Genomic DNA, 23,455 nt, shown 5'->3' on the forward strand with positions numbered 1-23,455 from the left:
TTCTTTTGGGTTGAGGTTGGCTGCGCCATGTTGGGGAAACATTTGAGGTCTTTCCTCCAGCGCCCTCAGCAGGCAGAGAGCACTGGGCACCATCTGTCCTTTGTAGCAATGGGATGGGGGTTCTGGCAGGCAAGACACTCAGCTCCCCAAGAAGGTCCAGGTGGGAGATCTTGCCAGGAGCCCCCCAAAGCTTCCTGGCTAACACTGGAAGGTGGTGGGGGAGGATGGAGGAACTGTGTGGGGACATGTCACACCAAACTGGGTGTGGACCCTCTCACCACCCCCCAACAACCCTCTCCTGTGGAGGGCCCAGCCTTCCCCAGGATCCTTGGCTTGTCCCTAGATCCCATTGTGGGGAGGTCCCTGTGTAACGACCTAATGGGTGGTTCTTCCTTGACATTAATTATCCAATTATGGAACCCAAATGTATCTTACCTGGTGCTTCAATCAATTGCTTGTAAACACTCAGGAAAGCTGCCTCAGCCTCCTGACTTCTCTTACTAAGGGCCACCACCTTTGGAAACAAGAGAGAGAGTCATGTGTAACCATGGCATCTGAGTCTACAAGGAAATATGATCATTTTCTACATGTGCAAACATGGGATGGGGGGAGGAGGTGGGGAAATGAAGGTCAAAAGTATGGAGTTAGAAAGTCCAGGTTCAAATCCTGGCTCCACCGCATTCCAGCTGTGTGACCTTGGGCACGTCATTGGCCCTCTCTGATCTAACTAAGGTTTCCCTCATCTGGAAAATGGGGGGAAAACAGAACCTACCTCCTGGGCCTCTTCTGGGGACTGAATGATGCTGCATGTAAGTGCTTAGCACAGGGCCTGGCACAGAGTAGGTTAACAGCTATTATTGTCGTTGTTATGAAAGGGTCATGCTGGAGATCCAGATATGACACATGTTCTGGGGGAAAGTGGGACACATCTGGGGAATATTTCTTGCCACTGAAAATTACAGAGAAATTGTTAAAGCTCTCGTGAGATGTCAAACAGCTCAACAAATGCTTCCTGACTGATGAAAACACAAATGGCTGGATAATCCCATGGTGAAGAGCTAACTTCATGCATTTGTTCCCTTCCTCACAGACTTTTTTGTTCTGCCAATGACGTTCACTAAGATGATGTTCCTCAAGTGAAGTTCCTCAAGACGTTTCTGGGGCTCAGCACCATCTCATCCCTCTCTGCCCCTGGCTATGAATTCCAAGCTCTGGCCTCATAGCTCCCTTGGTTCTGGCTCTTGGTAGCCAGTCCCCCTGGCATCGTCCTGGGCCTCCCCAGCACATGCTGGCACGAGCTACTGGTACCCGCAGGCCACCGTCCCTACATCCTCAAGAACACCCTAGGCGGGGTATCTTTCTTTGCACTGGAACATCTTTATTCTCCCTGACATTGATCTACCTCTCCCTCTGGTGCCAACTTCAATGATGGATCTATGGGGAGTCTCTCTCTCTGTCTCTCTCTTTCAGAGGTGGGCTTTTCTTACCAATCCCAGTGATGCCACTTGGAGGAGTGTCTGTTATCAAGTTCCTTCCCTTGACGTGAGCTCTGTGAGTGCACTGTCTGGTGCACAGAAAGTGCTCAACACAATTTGTTGAATCGGCAAATCTAAGAGAGTTGTCCCAACTTTAAGTCCTGTTTGTGACATCATTTTGGAGAAATGACAAGGGCCAATTCTGAGACGGTCCATTCATAGAAGTGGCTAACTAAGGCACAAGCCTTGGAGCCAGGCCACCTCGGTTCAAATCCCAGCTCCACCACTTACTATCTTTGTGTCCTTGAGCAGACAGGTCACGGCAATCCCCGTGCCTCTACTTCCCTCTCTGTAAAATACGAATAGTAACACCACACCCTCCCTTGCTGGAGGATCAGATGATTTAACACATGTAAAGCGCTTTGTAAAACTCATGGGATACATTAAGCCCCATATATGTCACCTCTTGGTATGACTGACCCCTTCCTTCTTGCCTGTTATGGGGACAGGTTCTGTCCAGTATTGGGTGATAAACCCCAGCTGTGCTTATCTGGTGTCCTACAAAGACCACCTGAGAAAGGCCCTGTCTCCACACCTAGTAGCACACACTGGGAAGAGGAATTTGAAAACCACAGTGGTTCCTGTAAGGCCTCCAATATGGCAGCCGCAAATCACAGTGGCTACTGAGCACTTCAAGTGTGGCAAGCACACATTGAGATGGGCTGTGAGTGCAAAATACACACCAGGTTTCAAAGACAGTACGAGAAAAAGAATGGACAATAGCTCATCAGCATTTTTTATATCGATTACATGGTAAAGTTACATCTTGGATATGCTGGGTCAAATAAAAAAAATAAAATTACATGGTAATTACGTGGTAATTACATGGTAAAGTTACATCTTGGATATGCTGGGTCAAATAAAAAAAATAAAAAGTTACATCTTGGATATGATGAGTCAAATAAAATCTCTTATTAAAATTCATTTCACCTGTTTCCTTTTACTTGTTTTTCAATGTAGGTACTACAACCTGTAAAAGTACATCCATGGATCACATTATATTTCTATTGGACAGCACAGCTCGAAGGTTTTACAAGGTCCACAGAGAATTCGTTATTTAAGAGAGGTGGAGGGAAATGTATGGTGGATGTTGAGCAAATGATTTTAAAAAGATCAGTTACAAAAATTCCTTAAGCTCTCTTGTTATTCTGAGAACAGTCTCTGGTCTTTTAAAGTCCAGAGGGAATGATAGTCTCTCATTCATTCAACAAACATTTCCTGAGCACCTGCTATGTGCTAAGCATTGTGGGCTGAGAACTCACGGATGGATAATGCAGACTCGAGCCCTGCCCTCATGGGACTCACAGTCCAGTGGGGAGACTGACATCAAAGCAGATTCTCCAGGTAACTCATTAATTACAAGTGCTAAATGCTTCGAAGGAAAAGTTCAAGGGGGATTTGAGAGTGTTTAAGTGGGGAGAAGCTGACCCAATTTGGTGGATGAAACATTAGGAATTGCCTCCTGGAGACGGGAAACCGGCAATGGCGAACATAAAGAATGTTCCAGAATCTAGGAAAGGGAAAAATCACCAAGTGCAGGTAGATTTTTGATCTTGCTGAGATGGACAAGACACAGTTCTTGTTCCCCTGGGGACTCAGAGCTGAGTGGGAGATACAGCTATGTCCAAGAGGAACCACAACATGGGAGGAGGTGATGCAAACATCAGAGTATTTAGAGTAATGTGAGGAGGGAGCAATTAATTCAGAGTCTGGGGGGGCATCCTTGATGGGCCAATAATAATAATAACATATATAATATTTAGCATTTACCATGTCCCAGATGCTCTTACTATCCATGATCATCTCTCTCCATGGATACACCAATCACTAAAGATAGCTGCTGTCATCATCCCGATTACACAGATGAGGAAACTGAGACTCGATGACACTGAATAACTTGCCAAAGGTCACCCAGTAAGTAAATGGCAGAGTGGGATTCATCCTAGGCCTGGGGGTTCCAATTCCTGCTCTGATCCAGATGCTGGCTCCTTTCTCCTGGATAGAAAAACCATCCCAGTCAATGGGGATAGTCGCTTGGACCCCACGTGCTGCCTCATGACATCATCCATGGCTGTACCAGGTCATAGGTTGCTGTATTGCTGATCTGGAGCCCAAGAAAAGCCATGAGAAATGAAAGCAATTCATTTCCTGAGCCCTAGATGGAAAATTATCAAAGATCAGCCAGCAAAGTCTGAATGTTTCATTTTACAGTTGTCTATGCTGAGCACGTGTGGTGGACGGGGTTTGGGAAAAGGCATAAGAATGTTCCACTGACTTGGGGCGCCTGGGTGGTTCAGTTGGTTAAGTGGCAACTCCTGGTTTCAGCTCAGGTCATGATCTCAATGTCTTGGGATTGAGCCCTGTGACCAGCTCTGCACTCTGTGTAGAGTCTGCTTCGGATTCCCTCTCCTTCCCCCTCTCCCTCCAGCTCACACACACTCTCTCTCAAATAAATAAAATCTTAAAAAAAAAAAAAAAAAAAAAGGAATGTTCCATTGACTTCTGCAAAGGAACTTTGGGCAGGGGTGGGGCAAATACCAGAAGATTCCTTTGATGTTTCCCTGTCCCTGCCTATAGAACCTTCTGCTTTCTACTCACAGGGCTTATCAATTTGTAAGGGTGTGTTGTTTACCTGTGTGACTGTCTCCTTATGATGCCAGTCTGCCCATCAGAGCTACTCTGTCCAATACAGTAGTCACCACCACATGTGGCCACTGAGCACTTGAAATGTGACTATTCCAAATTCAGATGGGCTGTAAGTGTAAAATACGGGATTTTTAAGTCTCAGGATGAAAAGAGGGTTGTAAAATAGCTCAGTAATTTTTTAAAAAAAGATTTATTTGAGGGGGAGGGAGAGAGCACGAGTGGGGGGCGGGGGTGGGAGAGACAGAGGGAGAAGCAGACTCCCCTGCTGAGCAGGGAGCCCGACCCGGGACTCGATCCCAGGACCCTGAGATCATGACCTGAGCCTAAGGCAGACGTTTAACTGACTGAACCACCCAGGCACCCCATCTCAGTAATTTTTTATATTGATTTTATGTTAAAATGATAACACTATGGACATATTGGTTTCAGTAAAATATATATATATATATATATTTTTTTTTTAAGATTTTATTTATTTATTTGAGACAGAATGAGAGAGAGAGAGAGAGCACATGAGAGGGGGGAGGGTCAGAGAGAGAAGCAGGCTCCCCGCCGAGCAGGGAGCCCGATGCGGGACTTGATCCAGGGACTCCAGGATCATGACCTGAGCCGAAGGCAGTCGCTTAACCAACTGAGCCACCCAGGCGCCCAGTAAAATATATTATTAAAATTAAATTCACCTGTTTCTTTTTACTTTTTAATGTGGCTATTAGAAAAACTTACGTATGTGGCTTGCATTATATTTCTACTGGATAGTGTTGGTCTAAATCAAGGGTTGGCAAACTATGGTCCTTAGGCCAAATCTGGACCTTCATCTGTTTGTGTAAATAAAGTTTTATTGGAATACAGTTGCAGCCATTCTTTTATTTATTGTCTATGGCTGCTTTCATGCTATAATGGCCTAGTTGCATAGTTGTGACAAAGACTCTGGCTGTAAAATAAATATCTGGGGTGCCTGCATGGCTCAGTCAGCAGAGCATGTGACTCCTGGTCTCAGGGTCATTGAGCTTGAGCCCCATGTTGGGGGTAAAGATCACTTAAAATAAAATAAAATAAAATAAAATAAAATAGGGGTGCCTGGGTGGCTCAATCAGTTAAGCATCTGACTCTTGGTTTTGTCTCAGTCATGATCTCAGGGTCATGGGATGGGGCTCCATGTTGGGCTCCGCACTCAGCGGGGAGTCTGCTTGGGGGTTCTCTCTCCCTCTGCCCCTCACCCCTGCTCACATGCTCTCTCTCACTCTCTAAAATAAATAAATAAATAAATAAATCTTAAAAATAAAATAAAATAAAATAAGAAATATTTACTATCTGGCCCTTTACAGAAAAAGTTTGCTGATCCCTAGTTTTGAGACTCAAATCTAATGGCTGGACAATATTTTCAAAAGCAGAGATCAAAAAACATCCTGGAATGGCTCTCAGTTTTAATCAGTTCAAGTTTAGGGCTTCCCACAGTCAAGATGACTTGAAGACAGGGAGCCATGTGGATGCCCTGCCTTGTTCAATCTTGTTTTAGAACAATAATCATGACTGTTTCTAGAAGGCTAGGTCAAAATTCCTAATGGCATTAGAGCCTGATCTGGTGCTGGGCCTAATGTCATTAAGCATCTCTTGGCCTTAGTTTGTTCAAACATCAAGTGGGAAGAATACTCTCTATCTGCCTAAGAAGCTGCTAAGAATGGGCTAACATGTGGCAAAAAGTCCCATGGAAGTTGGCAAAAAGCTTTCTAATAAAGCAGTTAATTATTCTTCCAACCACACAGGATGTCTTTTCCAAAGTCTGCAACTTTAGTGCATTTCACCCACGTGCCCAGACAGGTGAGCTTGGCACAAATAAAAGGCCATGTGTCTCTGCCTCATGGCTGGGTCCGACCACACAGAAGGGCGGGAGAAAGTGTCCAGAATGACAGATTTGGCTTGTGACAGGCGATCTTTGAAGGCCATCTGGGGAAGGAGGAGGTGGCGGCCAGCTACAGACACCAAGAAGGTCACATCAGAAATAGCTCAGCGTCTGATGGAGCACGCGGCATTTACACCACCCGCTGTAATACGAGGGGTGAAAATGTGTTTGGTCCCCCAAGTATGAAAATAACAGGTGCAGAACCAGTTAAGTCAGGGGAGAGGCAAAAGCCTGTTCTAGCCACTTAGGTCTCATCTGTCAAGTGGTTAAAAGTGGCAAATTTGGGGGCCTCCTGAGGCTGAGCTTCCATGAGCTGTCCGAGTTAGCAGTGACAATATCCGCTGGCTATCGAGAACTTCTCTGTCCAAGCTCTTTACGAAGAATGGTCAGAGCTTCTGGAAACTGAACCTTATTCTGTGCTCAGTGCCTTACCCTTGGATTCTCCCCCAGTTCTCAGATGTGAGCACCGTTATGGCCCCCCATACTACAGAGCAAGAAACTGAAAAGAACCAGTTGGTGGCAGAGGTAGCCCAGAGTCTTCTCATTCCAGGGCTCAGGCTTCCAACCAGAAACCATTGCTTCCCAAAGCATTTTGCACAGTCCCCTGGGCATGGAAAGGAGGACCTGTGATCAAGTGTGCACACACTTTCTGCGTGGATATGTACAGAATATATCAACAAAATGGACGTATGGACAAGAGCTACAGGAAAAAGTCCCCTTTAACTCAGCTTAGCCCAATGTTTTCCCAAATGCATTTAGGCCACAGAACTTTTTGCTTCAGAGAATGAACCTGGAAACTAGGGTTCTGTGGAACACACTTTGAGAACAGCTTTCCTTTACCACTGGGTCCTGGGCTCTGGGGAGGGTGGATGTGGTGGTTCTGGGAGACAGGGCTGGGTGTATCTGATGTGGCAGGATTCTGGAAGAAACTGAACAATGGGTAATCGAGAGGAGGCAGGTGCTCCGAAGATCTCAGGATCAGGATCTCTGAGGAGGATGCAGAGGAAATGAGATCTGGGGAGAAAAGGAATCAGCTCAGGATGGCAAGGGGTGTGTGGGGCATGCCCTTAAATGCTCTCTGAGGCCTGGTTCTCCCTCTGGAGGCCTGGAGTGCAGATCTGAGGGAGTGCATGGGGAGCAAGGGGGTGCGGAGAGCTGTGGTGTTTGTGGTCACTGAGGGGAGCACGGAGAAGGGGGCGCAGAGGGCTGCGGTGTTCATGGTCACCGAGGGGAGCATGGAGAAGGTGCAGAGAGCTGTGGTGTTCGTAGTCACTGAGGGGAGCATGGAGAAGGGGGTGCAGAGAGCTGCGGTGTTTGTGGTCACTGAGGGGAGCATGGAGAAGGGGGTGCAGAGAGCTGTGGCATTCGTGGTCACTGAGGGGAGCACGAAGAAGGGGGCACGGAAGGCTGTGGTGTTAATGGTCACTGAGGGGAGCACGGAGAACGGGGTGCAGAGAGGTTCAGTGTTCACGGTCATTGCGGGGGAGCACGAAGAAGGGGATGACGGAGAGTCAGCATGGAATAAGGGGGTCAGAATGAAGGGGGAGCATGGAGTGGGGGCACAGACCCCCAGGGGAGCAGTAACAGTCAGGGGGTACATGGAGAATGAGGGGGGCAGGGGCATGTGGAGAATGAAGGGCAGGAAGAAACCCAGATGCTATGAATGGGGGAGCAAGTTGCTCACTGTGGGGGCTGCTCACGGGCTGGGGTGGTTTGGTACCCAGGTTCAAGGGGGTTCTGGAGGGGGTACTAAAGAACAGATTCGAAAGATGAGGGGCACCTGGGTGGCTCAGTCGTTAAGCGTCTGCCTTCGGCTCAGGTCATGATCCCAGGGTCCTGGGATCGAGCCCTCCATAGGGCTCCCTGCTCCGTGGGAAGCCTGCTTCTCCCTCTCCCACTCCCCCGCTTGTGCTCCTGTTCTCGCTATCTCTCTCTCTGTCAAATAAATAAATAAAATATTAAAAAAAAAAAAGATTTGAAAGATGATTAGGAGATAAATTCCTGATTCTGGACAAGATGGAACTAAAGGTGGGGAGGGCTGTGGGGTACATTTAGCCAAGAGAGAGGAGCAGATGTAGGGGGACACACCCAAGAACAGTCTGTAATCAGCTAAAGATCTTTCTGGCCATTGTGTTGAGAGGGATAGAGCTATAAATATTCCAGAGTAGGGGTGGACCAGGGGTGAGAGGAGGGTGGAAATTTCAGTCTTAGAAAGCTCTAAGTTCTCAAAATGAGCTACCTTATGAGATACTGAGCTCCCCATCAGGATAGGCATCAAAGTACTTGACTATCTATCTGAGAGGCCTGCATATGGAGGTTTGGCTAGACTATCCAGAAGACTTACATGTAATTCTAAGATGAGTCTGTGTGATAGATCCCTTTTCTTTATAGCAATATTCTGATTTTCTACTACCTGTAAAATAGGATAACTTTTATCCTGTTGTGCTGGTATAGGAACTGTTATCATTAATAACAGTGACTACCGAGCACTAACTCTGTGTCAGGCACTGTGTTAAGTGTTGGGCTTATATTATCTCATTTAATTATAACTCTGAGGAGGTGGTGTTACTGCCCATTTAATGGATGAAGATATTAAGGCACAGAAGGGAGAAGGTCATACCATGTGGGAGTTGGGATGCAGATTCAGCTTAACTGGACTCCAAAGCCCATGCTTCTAATCCCCGCTTGGGACTGACTCTAGTGGGAGTTTTGTGGAAGCCGCTGGAATGTCTGAAAGAGTGGGAGGAGCTAGGTGGTCAGGGGACTGGAAGGCCAGGAGGAGCCAAGCACCCGAGTCTTCAGCAGAACCTGACTCCCCCTGCCTTACACAGTGTGTTTGCTGGGAGCTCCATTCCTGGGTTGAGTGCTAACGCTCTCTCTGCTATAAATCATTGATGTGGCTGAGCAAATGAAAATTACAATTTAATGTTGGGGTTTAAATAAGAAATAAGAGTTTGACTCTTATTTTTGTTGGCTATTGTTGATCTGGGCTATCTCGGCTCCTACCTAGATGGGGCAGAAGGCTGAGACCTCTCTGGCCTTCTGAGGTCTTGCGGGCATTCCCTAGAGGGCCATGGGGGTCCCAGAAAGACCTCATCCTAGCAGCCTGATTCCAGATTCCAGATTCCTGGAGCCAGCACCAGACACTTTCAGATCCCGACAGGATGGAACAGAATTAATGCATCTGGCCACCTGTTACTATTTTGAATCCTCAGGTGTAAAACACTAATTCGAATTCCATGCTTGAGCTCTGAGACCCCCCCCCCTTCTAGGGCTGCAGGTCCAGCTTCTAGATTCTCCCCTCAATGCCTCAACCTGCAACGGTGATGGACATGGGCACGAGCTCAGTAACTACAATAATAACAGGTGTGTTTACTGAGCACCTACTATGTGCACACCCAAGGGGAATCATCCCACCCCCTCCCAAGTCCCTCAAACACATACTGAGTGCTTTACATGCATTAGATCACTTGATCCTTGCAAAATTCCCATGAAGTAGTGTTATAGACTGAACTGTGTTCCCCTGAATCCATATGTTGAAGCCCCAACATCCAATGTGACTGTATTTGGTGATAGGGCCTTTAAAGAGGTATTTAAAATTAAATGATGTCAAAATGGCAGGTCCCTAATCCTATAGGACTAAAGTACTTTTTTTTTAAGATTTTATTTTTTTATGTAATCTCTACCCCCAATGTGGGGCTTGAACTCACGCCCTGAGATCAACAGTCACATTTTCTATCAACTGAGCCAGCCAGAAGCCCCAGGACTAATGTCCTTATAAGAAGAGGAAGAGACCCCAGGGATGTAGGAGCACAGACGAACATAGTGAGAAGGCAGCTGTCTATAAGCCGAGGAGAGAGCTCTCACCAGACACCAACTGTGCCAGCACCATGATCTTGGAATTTCTGCCTCCAGAACTGTGAAAAAATAAAATTCTATTGTTTCAGACACCCAGTCTGTGGTATTCTGTTAGCCTGAACTAACACAGGTGGGCTCTATGGTTATTCCCATTTTAAAGATGAGAAAACGGAGGTACAATGAGTTTAAAAAGCAACCAAGGATGCAGCAGTTCTTCAGGGAGGCATAGGGTTTGGGCAATTTGCCTTCTTGGGGACTAAAATATTACTTTGATAGGCGGCAGAAAGAAGCCAGCAGGCTGGGGCCCTTTATTTTTATTTTTATTTTTTTTAAAGATTTTATTTATTTATTTGAGAGAGAGAATGAGATAGAGAGAGAAAGCATGAGACGGGGGAGGGTCAGAGGGAGAAGCAGACTCCCTGCCGAGCAGGGAGCCTGATGTGGGACTCAATCCTGGGACTCCAGGATCATGACCTGAGCTGAAGGCAGTCGCTTAACCAACTGAGCCACCCAGGCGCCCAGGCTGGGGCCCTTTAACCAAGAGGATGGACAAATGGTTGTTAATAGGGACCATGTGACACATGCCAAAAGGGGAAAGCAGCTGTTTGATAGCAGATGTTTGAGATTTTAGAAACCAGTTCTCTTCCAGCAGGTTATACTTTTAGCCCTAGTTGGTTTCCACTGAATGCACTGGTGGGGTGAGTCATGCAGGCATCCCTTCCTGAGGAGTCATTCCCAGACTAGTCCAGCTCCAGATGCCACCTTCTCAACCCATGATTTGTCAGCTCTTAGGTCTGAGCCCCACCATGGGAGAGTGGGTCTGTCTGTTCATCGCTGTGTCCCCTTCATGCAACTCTGTGCACAGCAGGTATTCAATAAATGACTGCTGAGGGGCGTCTGGGTGGCTCAGTTGGTTAAGCGACTGCCTTCGGCTCGGGTCATGATCCCAGGGTCCTGGGATCGAGCCCCACATTGGGCTCCCTACTTGGCAGGAAGCCTGCTTCTCCCTCTCCCACTCCCCCTGCTTGTGTTACCTCTCTGTCTCTCTCTCTCTGTCAATTAAATAAATAAAATCTTAAAAAAAATAAAAATAAATGACTGCTGAATAATGAGACTGTGTTTATGTGTCAATCTTGGGGGTGATTCTAAGGCTGGAGAGAAACTGGTGGAAGTGGGGGTCCCTCCTTATTGAGCATCTCTTAAAGATGGGGTCTGTTCTAGGCATTGGGCATTCAGCACCAAGCAGGACTGAATCAAACCTGTACCCTTGTGGATCTGACACTCTAAAGGCAGAGGTGGACAATAAAATAAATCATAGTATAGAATGTGTGAGCGTGACCAAGTGCAGGGGAGGAAAATAAAGCAGGGAGAGGGATAGGAGTCTGGGGCAGAGTGTGTGCTGCCTAGCAGGGCCAGGGAAGGCCCGGGGTGAAGTTGTGCCCTGATCTGGGGGAAAAGTATTCCGGGCAGCGAGAACAGCAGGTGCAAAGACCCTGGCGCAGAAGTGAGTTCAGCTTGTTTGAGTAACAGCGAAGAGGCCAGTGTAGTGGGAGAAGGTGCGTGAAGGGGAAGAGAAGGAGAAGGGCAGGGGTGGAACCTTGCAGGCCACTGTGAAGACTTGGGACTTTTTCCTCTAAGGGGGATGAGAAGTCCTGCCAAGGTTTGAGTAGAGAAAGAGACATGATTTAACATTTGTTTTAACAGGATGCTTCTGCCTGTTGCTTGGAAAATGGACTGAGGCTCGCTGGGGTAGAAGCAGAGGGACCCGGGAGGTGGCTACTTTAACAGTCTGGGTAAGGAAGGACAGCTGCTCAGAGCAGGGTGGTGGCAGCGGAAGTGGGAGAAATGCTCGGGTCTGGATGGATATGAATTCAAGCCACAGGCTTTGTTTCTCAGGAACACAGAGGCAATGGGGAGTGGGTGGCAAGAGGTAGAGGGGAATCAGGGAGACTCTGCAGTTGGGGGCATGAACAACTGGATGATCTTAAATGGCCATTGCTATGATTTTTCTCCCTCCTTTGCAGCCCAGCACAGGACAGGTCAGGAGTGGGCACTAAATCAACACCGACTGAATGAAAAAACGAATGAATGAGATAAGGAGGGAATTTAAGAGGTTCTCTGAGCTAATCTTTACAAACTACAAACTTAAATAAAACCCCTCATCAAGAAGGATGATGTAGAATAATGCCCTCCAAGGAGCCCAAACTAAGCTGTGGTCTCGGAGGCTCTGCAGAGGTCTCTTGGAGGCTCCCTGATGGAGTAACCATGCAGCCCAAGGTGGGAGGGGTCAGAGGCCCAGGATGTGCCCCAGAGGACCCCAGCACACACTTGTCTTAGGGAAGCCAACGGCAGGGTAGGAAACAGAAGAAGCTAGACCTGGGAGTGAGCAGATGTGGGTTCTGGTTTTGGCTGGGGCCTTGAGTCCCTGCTCATCTTTGGGCAAGGCACACCCCCTTTCTGAGCCTCAGTTTCCCCATCTGTAAAGTGAAGGTGCTGGCCTTAAGTTCCCTTCCTACTTTGTTGTGCAATGGTTCTAACCTGTCACCTAGGCAGACAAAGACACAGTCTTCTCCCCACACACTGATCCCCACCCCACTGGTATTTTAATCAAAGGCAGTACAAGGCCTAGGAGCCCACCCAGGCTCTGACTGAGGGGTGGGTCTGCTGGGAGAGGATGAGGCAGGGGAGAAAAACACTGTGCAATTTTATTCTAATATTTGTAATTATTCCCAGGCTAAAAATAAGGCACAGAGAAAAGTGTTTTCAAACGTCGGCATTAATGAACACTTTTTATCCAACATAATACAGGCCCCCAAATGCACTTGATGTCAAGCTCCCTGAGATCTCGTGAGCAGCGCCCCACGCCGGGTTGACTTTCATGGCTTGGAAGCGGTGCAAAAATGAAATGTCCCACAAGTGCAGGCTGGCAGGCTTGCTATTAGCAAGAGTATAATCATCAATTACGTCCAATCACAAACTACTGATTTTATAATTATCAAATGAAGTTCTAACTTCTCACCTCTGCTCAGTGGCAAACTAATATAATCTCTCAGTTCAAAAAGGAAGCTTTTTTTCTTTTCCCTTTTCCTCTCCTGCTCTCTCTCTCTTCTGGGGAAAGAATTTCCAGGCCTCCACGTAAGACTGCATTTAAATTGCTTGTCACTCAAAACAAAGGCGAACCACTCATTTGTAATTCACCAGCCACCTGAACAGACTGCCTGTTTTCCTTTAAGCATCCATGCACTGAAGCACAAAGATCATTTTTCTATTGTTAAAATTGTATAAGCCAGGGCTTTTTTTAGCAGCGAATACACAATTTCACTTCTCTTCCGAGGGCTCCCGGCATAAAAGGGACAGGAGGTTTTCTTTAGTGCCTTACAAATAAATTTTGCTTCGGGGTATCAAAAAAATCAACTATATGCACATATAATAAGCCACAAAGCTTATTATCAAGGCTATATATATACATATACATATACATATATATATATATATATATATATATATATATATATATATGGGGGGCAGGACAGAAGGTACATTTCTTGTCCTGCCTGGGGTGTGGCCAGTGGATGAAGCTGGATGATTGAGATTCATTCTCATGGGTGCTGGAAGCATCTGTGTCCAATTTCCTCTTTCTGGGAGCTGCAGATATGGCAAACGTGGCTCTGTGCTGACTGGCATTTGGCCGGCAGGCTATGAGAGCAGAAACAACCCAGGGGTGGGTGCCCCCAGCTCAGCCTTGCTGTTCTAGCCGGCCGCAGGCTCCAGCTCTGTGTCTGACTTCCTGGCTACCTCACCCCAGAGGGACAAGCCATGGATGGCTGTCACGTAGCCCCTGCATGCAACTGACCTCTTGCGGCTCAGTCTTTGAGGGCCGGACTTGCTTCGCTAACAGCTCAGTTTTTCTGCCTAACTGATTATAATAATAATATTTCCAATTTTAATCTAGAGCTTTTTAGAAAGTACAGAGACCTTTCACAGAAATTAGTGCATCTGAGCCTCCACACGCTCCCAGGGATGGCCCTGGACAGGCAGGATGGTTGTTTGAAAGGCCCAGAGAGGCTGATACAGTGGCTCCGAGTCACACAGGAAGGGCTGAACTAGGGTGTGAATGGGGTCTTTGGACTCAGAGCCAGCTGTGTGGCAGGGAATTTGGGGCTGGAATTTGTACGACTCCCAACCTTAAGTGGGAAAGTAGCTTCCATTTTGGGTAAATTAGAACAGACTCAGGTTCACCTCTAAAATGTCCCCTTCTTGTGCCTGAATGTGCTACACTTCCTGAGTGGGAGAGTAAAGAATGGGGTTCCTGCCAGCCCACCAGAAGTTATTCATAAGCTACAGCCGGTCTTTCTCTGCAGTAGCCGTGGGGACGAACAAAGATTCTTGATTTAAAATAACAGTGAAACTATTCTGTATGATGGTGGATACACGTTATGCCATTTGTCAAAACCCATAGAATGTACAACACAAAGAGTGACCCCTAATGTAAATGACAGACTTCAGTTAATAACAATGTATCAATATTCATTCAGCAATTGTAACAAATATACCTCACTAATGGAAGATGTTAGGGGAAACGGTGGGGGGCGGAGAGGGAGTATATGAAAGCTCTACACTTTCTGCTCAAATTCTAAACCTAGCTAAAACTGCTCTAAAAAAGTCTATTAACTTAAAAAAAAAAAAAAAGGCAGTAGTGAACATGTATAAAGCAGTTACTATGTGCCAGGCACTGCTGAATGTTTCCCACATTAACTCATTTAATCCATACAATAGCTCTAAGGTCAGTATCATTATCTCTCTGATTTTATCGGTGGGGAAAACAAGCATCAGAAGGTGAAATAATTTGCCCATAGTCACACAGTAAGTGGCAAAGCTAGGATTCACGCCCTGGGCTCCAGAGCCCACGCCGTGAGAGTAATGGGGTTATCAGTGAGTTTTCACCCAAAGCCTGTCCCCTTCCCCATGGGATATGGTTGTGTGTGAGCATCCCACCATGCTCATGGGGGTCACAAAGTGCATTAGACTAGGGGTCATGAACGGTGAGGTCCAGGGCCAGATGCACCCCAAGGACATATTTTCTTGGACCCTCCAGTGTTTTAAAAATATTTGAGGCATCAAAATTCATCAAGTTACACACTTAAGATTTGCGCATTTTACCGTATGTAAATTACACCTCCATAAAGTACTGTGAGCATGAAAATATGTGCATATATATTAAGCCAGCATTTAAAAACCAGAAGAGATCCAAATTGCTGGCTTCTCTCGGAAAATCAGAGGATCTGGCTACCCTGGGCCCATGTTTCCACTGACAACCATCGCCTGGAGCCAACTAGCTGTCTCCTGTTGAGACAGGATGGGGGTCTGCAATTCACCCCAGCCCCCCGTGCTCCTGCAGTATAGGTGTGGGCCTAATTGGACCCCCAAAAGCCTCAGTGTTTTCTTTCTGTCCTAGACAGACACCCCTTTCCCCCTTGCTTTGTCTTCACCACATTCTTCTTGAGTTCTGTCACCTTCCTACCTCTTCCCCGCCCCCTTCAAATAGTGATTTTGCAGTCCCGATGAGAACCAGGAGTGATGAGCAGAGTGTCCCATACTGGTCCTACTTCTTGCTTCCAGGCAGCCCCAGGTGGCTGGCAAATTGACTTTCCAAACTGCAACAAGATATTTGTGTGAGCTCTCCATGGAATAAAAACAGAATGGTTAGGTCCTCCCACTCAAGTCCACCAGACTCAGAGAAAAGAGGCCATTTAGAGCATCTGGATGATTCTACTTTCTTGGTGGTGAGTAACTCGTAGGCAAAGTTGACAAAGACCTAGCAGGCCTTGGCATTCTGTATGTTCTGGTGGGAGTGATGAAGCCAAGTGGGGCCTGGAGAGAAAGGGGTTGAGTTCACAAGTGAGGGGGAGAGAGGAGCAAGGGGGTGCATGCAGCAGAGGCCTAATAAAGGCCTGTGGCTTCAAGGAAGGGCGAGAGAGCACAAGGGCTTTGGAGGCAAGGCTGAGTGACCAGGGTCTGAAGCCTGCATCCCTGGCTGTGTGACTCTGAACAAATCCCTGAGCTCTCAGAGTCTCAGCCTTCATAACTGTAAAATGGGTACAATGATGTGAAGAGCTGCTGGGGCATCCAATCAATCAAGGCAATAAAACAGCTGACACAGTGCTCGCCTAGCTAGCACTTAATGAATGTGCATAGGATGGATAAATGAACATCCTTTCTTGACCTCTCTGGGCCTCCTTTCTCCACCTAGAGCCCAGCTTGGGTATGGAGACACCAGCAGCTAAAAGATCAGGTTTGTTCACTCTTAATATGGAACGAAGGTGGCCAAGTCATAGATGGTTCTGGAGATTTCTGGGCCAAGGGTTCCAACGGAGTTAGAAGTTGGTGCTTTCCACAGGGAATGTGGGGGTGGAAGCTGCTGGAACATGAGGGCCGCGGCCAAATTGCCAGGGTGGGTAGAGGGTCAGGGATGCCAAGAACCACCCCAGCCTGCCCCTCTGAAATAACAACCACCACCCTCTGAAATGCAGGGTAGTCCAGGGGTCAGCGTGCCGGACTCAAATGACAGCTGCTGCCTCCCAAGCTGGCTTGATGACCCTGACCTGGCCCCTGAGCTCCTGCTGCCCCCATGCTCAATCAACCACGTGCCGTGGCATTCTTGCCCCCGGAGGGAGGACTGCAGGGGTCCCAGGTGGCCGCAAGAGGGGAGACTGTGGAAGTTCTCCAAAATGCCAGCTCGGAAGAGCAGAATTAAAAGAGCATGCATGCCCTTTATGGAAAGGCGGCCACCCAAATGTCACGAAGCGCCACCCTGCCTGGGCTTTTAAATATAGCAGTGTCCTTTCTGGATGTCTCTGAGGAGTGTGACTCGAGACAGGCCCATGAGAGCCTCAGCTGGACACTCAGGGCACCACTCAGCCGGGGCCGCACTGCCTGTAACTTCCGGCTGAGGTTCTCAGCTGCCGCTCAGCTTCCCGAAGAATGCTGATTCCATTCCCGGTCCCTCTCACTTCTCTGTGGCCCTGGGCAGCTGCTGGCCTTCCCTGTTTCCTTATCTCAGGGTTACGGTAAGGATTAAAGGTGATACGCATTGAAATTGCTTAGCTCACAGGCTGGCAAACAGACAATGCTTAATAGGGGTTGCTTCTGCTGTTATTTATTATGATCTTCAGTGTGCCAAGCACTATGTGGGGATGATGAGCCCTAGACCCAGCCAACGAGTCCTAGAGTAAGAGAGAGGCCATGGGAAAGGGCAGAAAGCAAGCAGTACTTTGAAGAGAGAATCAAGGAGGGAGTGATTCATCCTGCAGAGGCAGTGCCTAGAGGAGGGCTTCAAGGAGGCGGCCCTGGCTCACAAAGGATGAGCAGGTCGCTGATGTGCAGAGGAGGGAGAAGGTGGTGTGTGCCAAGATGGGAGGTGAGAAACAGCCTGGTGTAATCAGACGATATTCATTGTCCCTCCCTCCAAGTCTGAAGTTGCAAACAGGGGGTCCGTGGTCCAAATCCCCTCACGTACTTGGTTTTGTTCAGGTTTAAAAAATGTTCATTTTTATTTTTATTTATTTATTTTTAAAAAATGTCTCCTCTTTTCTTTTTTTTTTTAATTTTATTTATTTATTTGACAGAAAGAGAGAGAGAGACAGTGAGAGAGGGAACACAAGCAGGGGGAGTGGGAGAGTGAGAAGCAGGCTTCCCGCTGAGCTGCGAGCCCGATGCGGGGCTCGATCCCAGGACCCTGGGATCATGACCTGAGCCGAAGGCAGACGCTTAACGACTGAGCCACCCAGGCGCTCCCAAAAATGTTCATTTTTAGCCAACATTTAAAAATCAGGAGGTTTCTACAGAAAAATTGAGATTTCCAGCTCATCTGGAAAAATTAGAAAATGCGGCCACAGCAGGCTCACATTCCTGCATAACAAGACCATAAAAAACCCCCAGAAAGAATAGCGGATACTTATTGAGTACTCAAAGTGTCCCGGGCCGGTTCCTAGTGCTTTACACACACACACTAAGTCTAAAAACCCTTATAAAAGCCCTATATGGCAGGTGCAGGGATGTGCTGTGCTAGTAAAGGTTTAACAACTGGCTATCTGGTGGGGGAAAAAAAAGGCCCTGCTTTGTAAATTTTGCCAATTTCTGCGGCATAAATATTCCAACTGTGGCAGGTTTCAAGCCACCTCACTGACCAAGGGAGTGCACTGTATGAGCCTCTCCAGCACATCAGTGGTAGGTGAAGTTATCGTTTCTAGTCCCCAGATGAGGAAACAGGCACAGAGAGGTCAAGAGACTTCCTCAAGGTCACACAGCAAGCGAGTGGGCAGAGCAGGGATTTGGAGACAGGCAGCCTGGCGTCCAAGTTTGTGCTCTCAGCCTCCACTATGTGCTGTAAGACCAGACTTCTACAGTCGGCTCGAGCTGGGCAGAGGCCACTCCTTAGGTGGCACACAGAGCCCAGGCTTGCCTCAGTCTCCACTCCTGTCATCTTAGCTATGCCTGCATTGCTCATTCAGCTTACCTGCAGGGCCCCTGCATCCCTGCTTATATCCCTGCTTTGAGGTATGAAATGGCACCCTGCCCCCAACTTTCCCCCCCACTCTACTGGGAACTTCATCAGGTACCTGGACACAAAGAGAAGGCACCCAGGGTGGGGGACGACCAGCTTCTTTTCCTCTATCCCAACCCCATCCCCTAGCACCTGGCACAAAATGCCAGCGCAAACCTTCTAGTTCAAATGTTCTCTCCACTTTCTCTCATTCTCTCTCTGCCAGGAGCACTAACAGCAACAATTTAATGGAAGCAATTTTTCTGTTCCCCTCTTGGCCTCCCACCACCCCATATGACAAAACCTGGAAACAACATGATTTATAGGGGGAAAAATATAAAAAACGGTCCACCTCGGGTTAGAAATGCAAAAGTTGCTGTATCCCCTGTACTCTGTTGGGAGAAGGCACTTCCATTTATCAGGGGAAGGGGGCTCAGATGGGGAACCCCATCTTCTTTGCTGTTTTCTCAAAGATAGGCAGCCCTTGCAAAACCCCCGACAACTCTCATCCTCCCAGCTGAGAGCCCAGGATGGCAGCAAACGAGGGAAAGGCATATGTTTGGTGGGAAACGTGGAAATAATCAAGTGAGGGTAGAGTCATGTAAATAATTTAATTACCTTGCACAGCTATGAAATCTCTTGGTTTCCGCTTCCATTATTAATGATGAATGTTAACTATCAGAGGACATTGGCTGAGGTTTCCCGACACACTGGGGGAGGGAGTTTAGGTATCCCCAGGCAGCCATACCAGGCCTGTCACTGATCAAAATGGTCCTGCCTCCAGCTGACCCCCACCACCATCTGGGATTGACTGTGAGGTGCATTATGTACCTCGTGATGGAAGCACCCAGGACCATCTATGAATAGACTTATCAAAAACACAGAACCTGAACGTGATCAAGTCTCTAGTCCAACTGTCTGTGCACAGCAAACACAGGGGACAGAGGAGCAAATTAGACCATATCATAGGGACACAATCAGAAAAATCTCAGCTAGAGCTGAAGGGACTTGCTCAAGGTCCCACAGCTAGTGGTGGAGCTGGGGTTTGAACCCAAGCCCATGAGCACAGCATTCTCCTGAGACCACGTTTGTGGCTAGAAAAAGCGAAGCTGGGCTTCCCAGAGGGTGCAACAGGGAACCAGAAGGGCCCAGAAGCAAGGAGGGTGCTTCTGCTACAAGGGGCAAGGTCTGTCATCCTGTTCTCTCTCTAGGCCAGTCTCAAATTCACACTCCTGAGATAATGAGTATCGTTGGCCTTGCTTGAGATCGGGGCTGGACACTGGTGCAATCAGCTGTGATCAGGGTAAAGTCTTAGGAAGAAAGGGTCCAGTTACTTCCACAGGTAAATTGCCAAAAAAAAAAAAAAAAAAAAAAAAAAAAGCTGGGGGATGGAAAGGGAGTTTGCAGATGAGTGGAAGTAGTTGCCAACCTGTCCCAGCGTGCCTGGGGCTTTCCCAGTTTTAGCCCAAAGAGTTTTGTACCTCAAGACCTTCCCAGCCTTACAACCAGAAGTTCTGCATCCCAGTCCAACCAGGACAGCTGGGTTGCCGTACTTAGGAGGCACATCAACCAATCCCAGTGTGTGGGCCCTGTAGGAGTCCTGATATGGATCAAAAAAAGATTTAAAAAACGGAGGAGCCAATCAGGGACACTGAAGCATAGCCTGGATATTAGGGGATAGCGAGAAACTACTGTTAGGAAACAAACAAGTAACCATGTGTGGTAGGCATATTAACTAGACTTAATTGTGGTGCTCACTTAGCAAGAGAGACACATAGCACACCTGAAACTAATATAATGTTATATGTCAATTACATCTCAATTAAAAAAAAACTGTTAACAAATTTTAAGTAAGTATCTGCAGGAACCGAGTAGTGACTCCAGTACGGTGAAGGGGTGAGATGAGAGGGAGAGGTGGGCAGTGGGGAGCATAAATGGACCAAACTGGTAAGAGGCTGGAAGAGGCCTGACGGCCAGCTTACTAGTCTACAATCTTTCTTCTTCCTAGATGGGCCACGGTAGCTGATGTTTGTACTGAGGCATCTTCCCGGGCACAGCTGACTGCACCAGGGGCCCACACCAGTCTCAAGCTAGGCTAATGATCTTCATTATCCCAGGAGTTTGAATTTGAGACAGGTTGATTTTGATTTGTCTGTGTTGTTAGCGTCAGTGACTGTGGGGTGAACCCAGAGGCTGAGATGGCTGTTATGGGGGCCACCTTCTATCTATCATGTGTGAGAAAGCCGGCCTAGGGAGGCAAGATGAGCGACCTTGCCCCTTGTAGCAGAAGCACCCTCCTCGTTTCCATGCCCTTCTGGTTCCCTGTTCCACCCTCTGGGAAGCCCAGCTGTGCTTTCTCTGGCCCCTCATGTGGTCTCAGGAGAGTGCTGTGTTCATGAGCTTGGGTTCAAATCCCAGCTCCACCACTAGCTGAGGCACTTTGGTCAAGTCACCTCAACTTGATGAGCTTCAGTTTCTTCTGTAAAATGGGGAGAATACCAATTCTTCCCTCACGGGACTGCTATGAGGATTAAACGGCACAAATGTGTCTGGTGTACAACAGATGCCCCATAAATATCATCACAGCCAACACAATAATAAATTCTCTTTGTGAAGGCTAGCTTCAGTGGATGTTTGTTTTTTGCAATCCAAGGTTTTCTCTTAAAATGGGCCTCCCAGCTGCCCTCGACACAGACACCTCCCACTCCAAGGCTTGGGTGGGGCTGGGATTCTCCTCTCCTCCCCCCCAGGCCTGGGACAGAACCTAGACTGAGACAGAATGCAGACGGAAGTACTGGATTGCTCCTGATGGCCCAGGAAGCCCCGGTGTTGCTGTTCCCCCACCCTACTCATTACAAAAAGCAACAGGCAAGGCAAACAGATGGCTGAGAGATGGCTTTTTTACTCTCCTCCTAAATAACAAGGTGAAAAAAAAAAGGGAAAGGAGATGAACAGATTTCTACCATCTAGGAGATCAAAGAGAAATGGCCATTCTCGCTGATAAACTTCACTTAGATGCTGTCCCTGCGCCTAGGCATGTGATCTCCTGAGGTGGGACTGGGAAGGGTCTGGCTTGCTATTGCCTATCGATGTATCATTAATTTCTTTTTGTTTCCTGCTATGGCGTACACCCGACTCAAGGTGAGAGAACGCAACTGGGCTGCGACTTCTCAGATTGATAGATTGCATTTCTGTGCTGGGTCCGTTTCATGCTTGGTGACTTTGCAGCAAAGCAATTATCACTGTGGAATGCATAATGGCCTAATTAATAACTAATGTCAGGTTGGCCTCTGAGCCATGATTATACCTTGGCAAGCCAACTTTTTTTTTGTTTAAACATTCCAAGAGAAAAATATTATTATAATTGACTGGTTAAATTGTCAAAGTGTCCCTACCCCGTGGACGTGAGGTGTAGTAGGAAGCACGTAAAGCCTGGAATAAAGAGAGGTGTTCTGCTGCCAACTGGCTGTGTGACCTTGCTCAGCATCTCAGCATCTCTGTGCTTGAGTGTCTGCACCTGTAAACAGAGCCACCTTTCTGGAACTGAGTGGGATACCTGTGTGTTTATATATTTTATATATATATATAAAACCTGGGCTATGTACCTCTTATTTACTGCTCTATCCCCATGGCATGGCACACAGTAGATGCTTAATAAATAATGGTTAAAGTAAAGGACTCTGGAGCCAGACTGCCTGGGTGCAAATCTTGTTTCTGCCCCTTATGACCTGTGTGACCTTGGGCAAGTTACCTAACCTCTCTGTGCTTCATCGATCTTATTTGTAAAATTTTGATAATAACACCTGCCATAGGGTGGTCATAAGGAATAGTGAATTGGTATCTGTAAAGTGTTTAGAATGCTGCCTGGAACATGGAAACCGCATAGTCATGTTTGCCAATCTTACTATATGTCCACATTCATGTAATAAATACTCACGCAGCACCCATTGTGTGTCAGGCTCTGTGTGGGACCTGGGAACATAATAGTCTACAAAGTGCTCCCTCTTTCTTTTGGTTAAGTGGGAGGGACAACCATTATTTGAATAATTAGACAAAACAAATATATAATTATAAATCATGCTAAATATTGTGAAGGATGCCACAAGTGTAAATAACAGGGAAGTGTGATTTAATTTGGGAGGTCACAGAGCCCCTCCTGAGAAAGTGACATTTGAATAGCAACCTGAAAAACATGTAGGCATTAGGTCAGTGGTTCTCAGCAATTGTGCCCCTCAGGGGACACAGTCTGGAGACAGTTTTGGCTGTCCAACTGAGGAGAGAGGTTCTTCTGACATCTAGTGGGTGCAGGCTAGGGATGCTAGTCAACATCCTACAATGCACATGACGGCCCTCACAACACAGAATTACCTGGTCCGAAATGTCGAATGTGCCGAGGTTGAGAACCTCTGCATTAAGTGGACAAAATCGGTGGAAAGAGTGCATCAAGCAGAGGGAAGAGGCTGTGCAAAGGCTCTGAGGTGGGGAGAGCATGTGTTCAAGAAAGTACATAAAGGATGCACAGAGAGAAGGGGAACAGGGTGAGAGATAAGGCAGAGGCTCGGGGACCGAGGGCCTGGTTGGTTAGAGGTCTAGATTTCATTCCAGCCTCCAGTGGAAGTTACTGGAGGGTTATAAGCAGAGAGCCATGCCATGTGTTGTCTGCCTTCTTAAGAGCCCACCTGGGCTGCTGGCAGAGAGTACTGTTTAAATTAATTTGGAAAACAATAGAGCTGGATTCTGTGATACCTAATTTTCAGAAGAAGCAGAGATGTCAAAACCCCATCCCTGCCCATTGAAAGGGCCTCTTCCAGAAGGGATGGCAGAAAAGGCCCAGGGGACACAGGTGAAGACAGGGACCTGGAGGACCAGGACTCTCACAGTTAAGGTCACATTTGGGTGGAGCCTTGAAGGACAAGCAGGGATTTGCTGGGAGCTTATGTAGGAAAAGCATTCTGGGAGAAGGGAACAGAATGT

At 47.4% G+C, this 23,455-nt stretch overlaps 1 protein-coding gene across 5 annotated transcripts in view; it reads right to left on the minus strand.

Moving 5' to 3' along the window:
* The window catches only part of CUX2 (cut like homeobox 2), a 257,032-nt gene that overhangs the window by 57,708 nt on the left and 175,869 nt on the right, over window positions 1-23,455 (minus strand). For all 5 annotated transcript variants that reach the window (XM_032431436.1, XM_032431439.1, XM_032431438.1 and 2 more), the window contains one exon: window positions 436-514. In XM_032431436.1, the coding sequence (XP_032287327.1) occupies window positions 436-514 (79 nt within the window). The remainder of the gene's footprint in view (window positions 1-435; window positions 515-23,455) is intronic.

This window comes from Phoca vitulina, unplaced genomic scaffold, assembly GCF_004348235.1.
Source record: "Phoca vitulina isolate PV1807 unplaced genomic scaffold, GSC_HSeal_1.0 scaffold46, whole genome shotgun sequence".
Classification (NCBI taxonomy): Eukaryota; Metazoa; Chordata; class Mammalia; order Carnivora; family Phocidae; genus Phoca; species Phoca vitulina.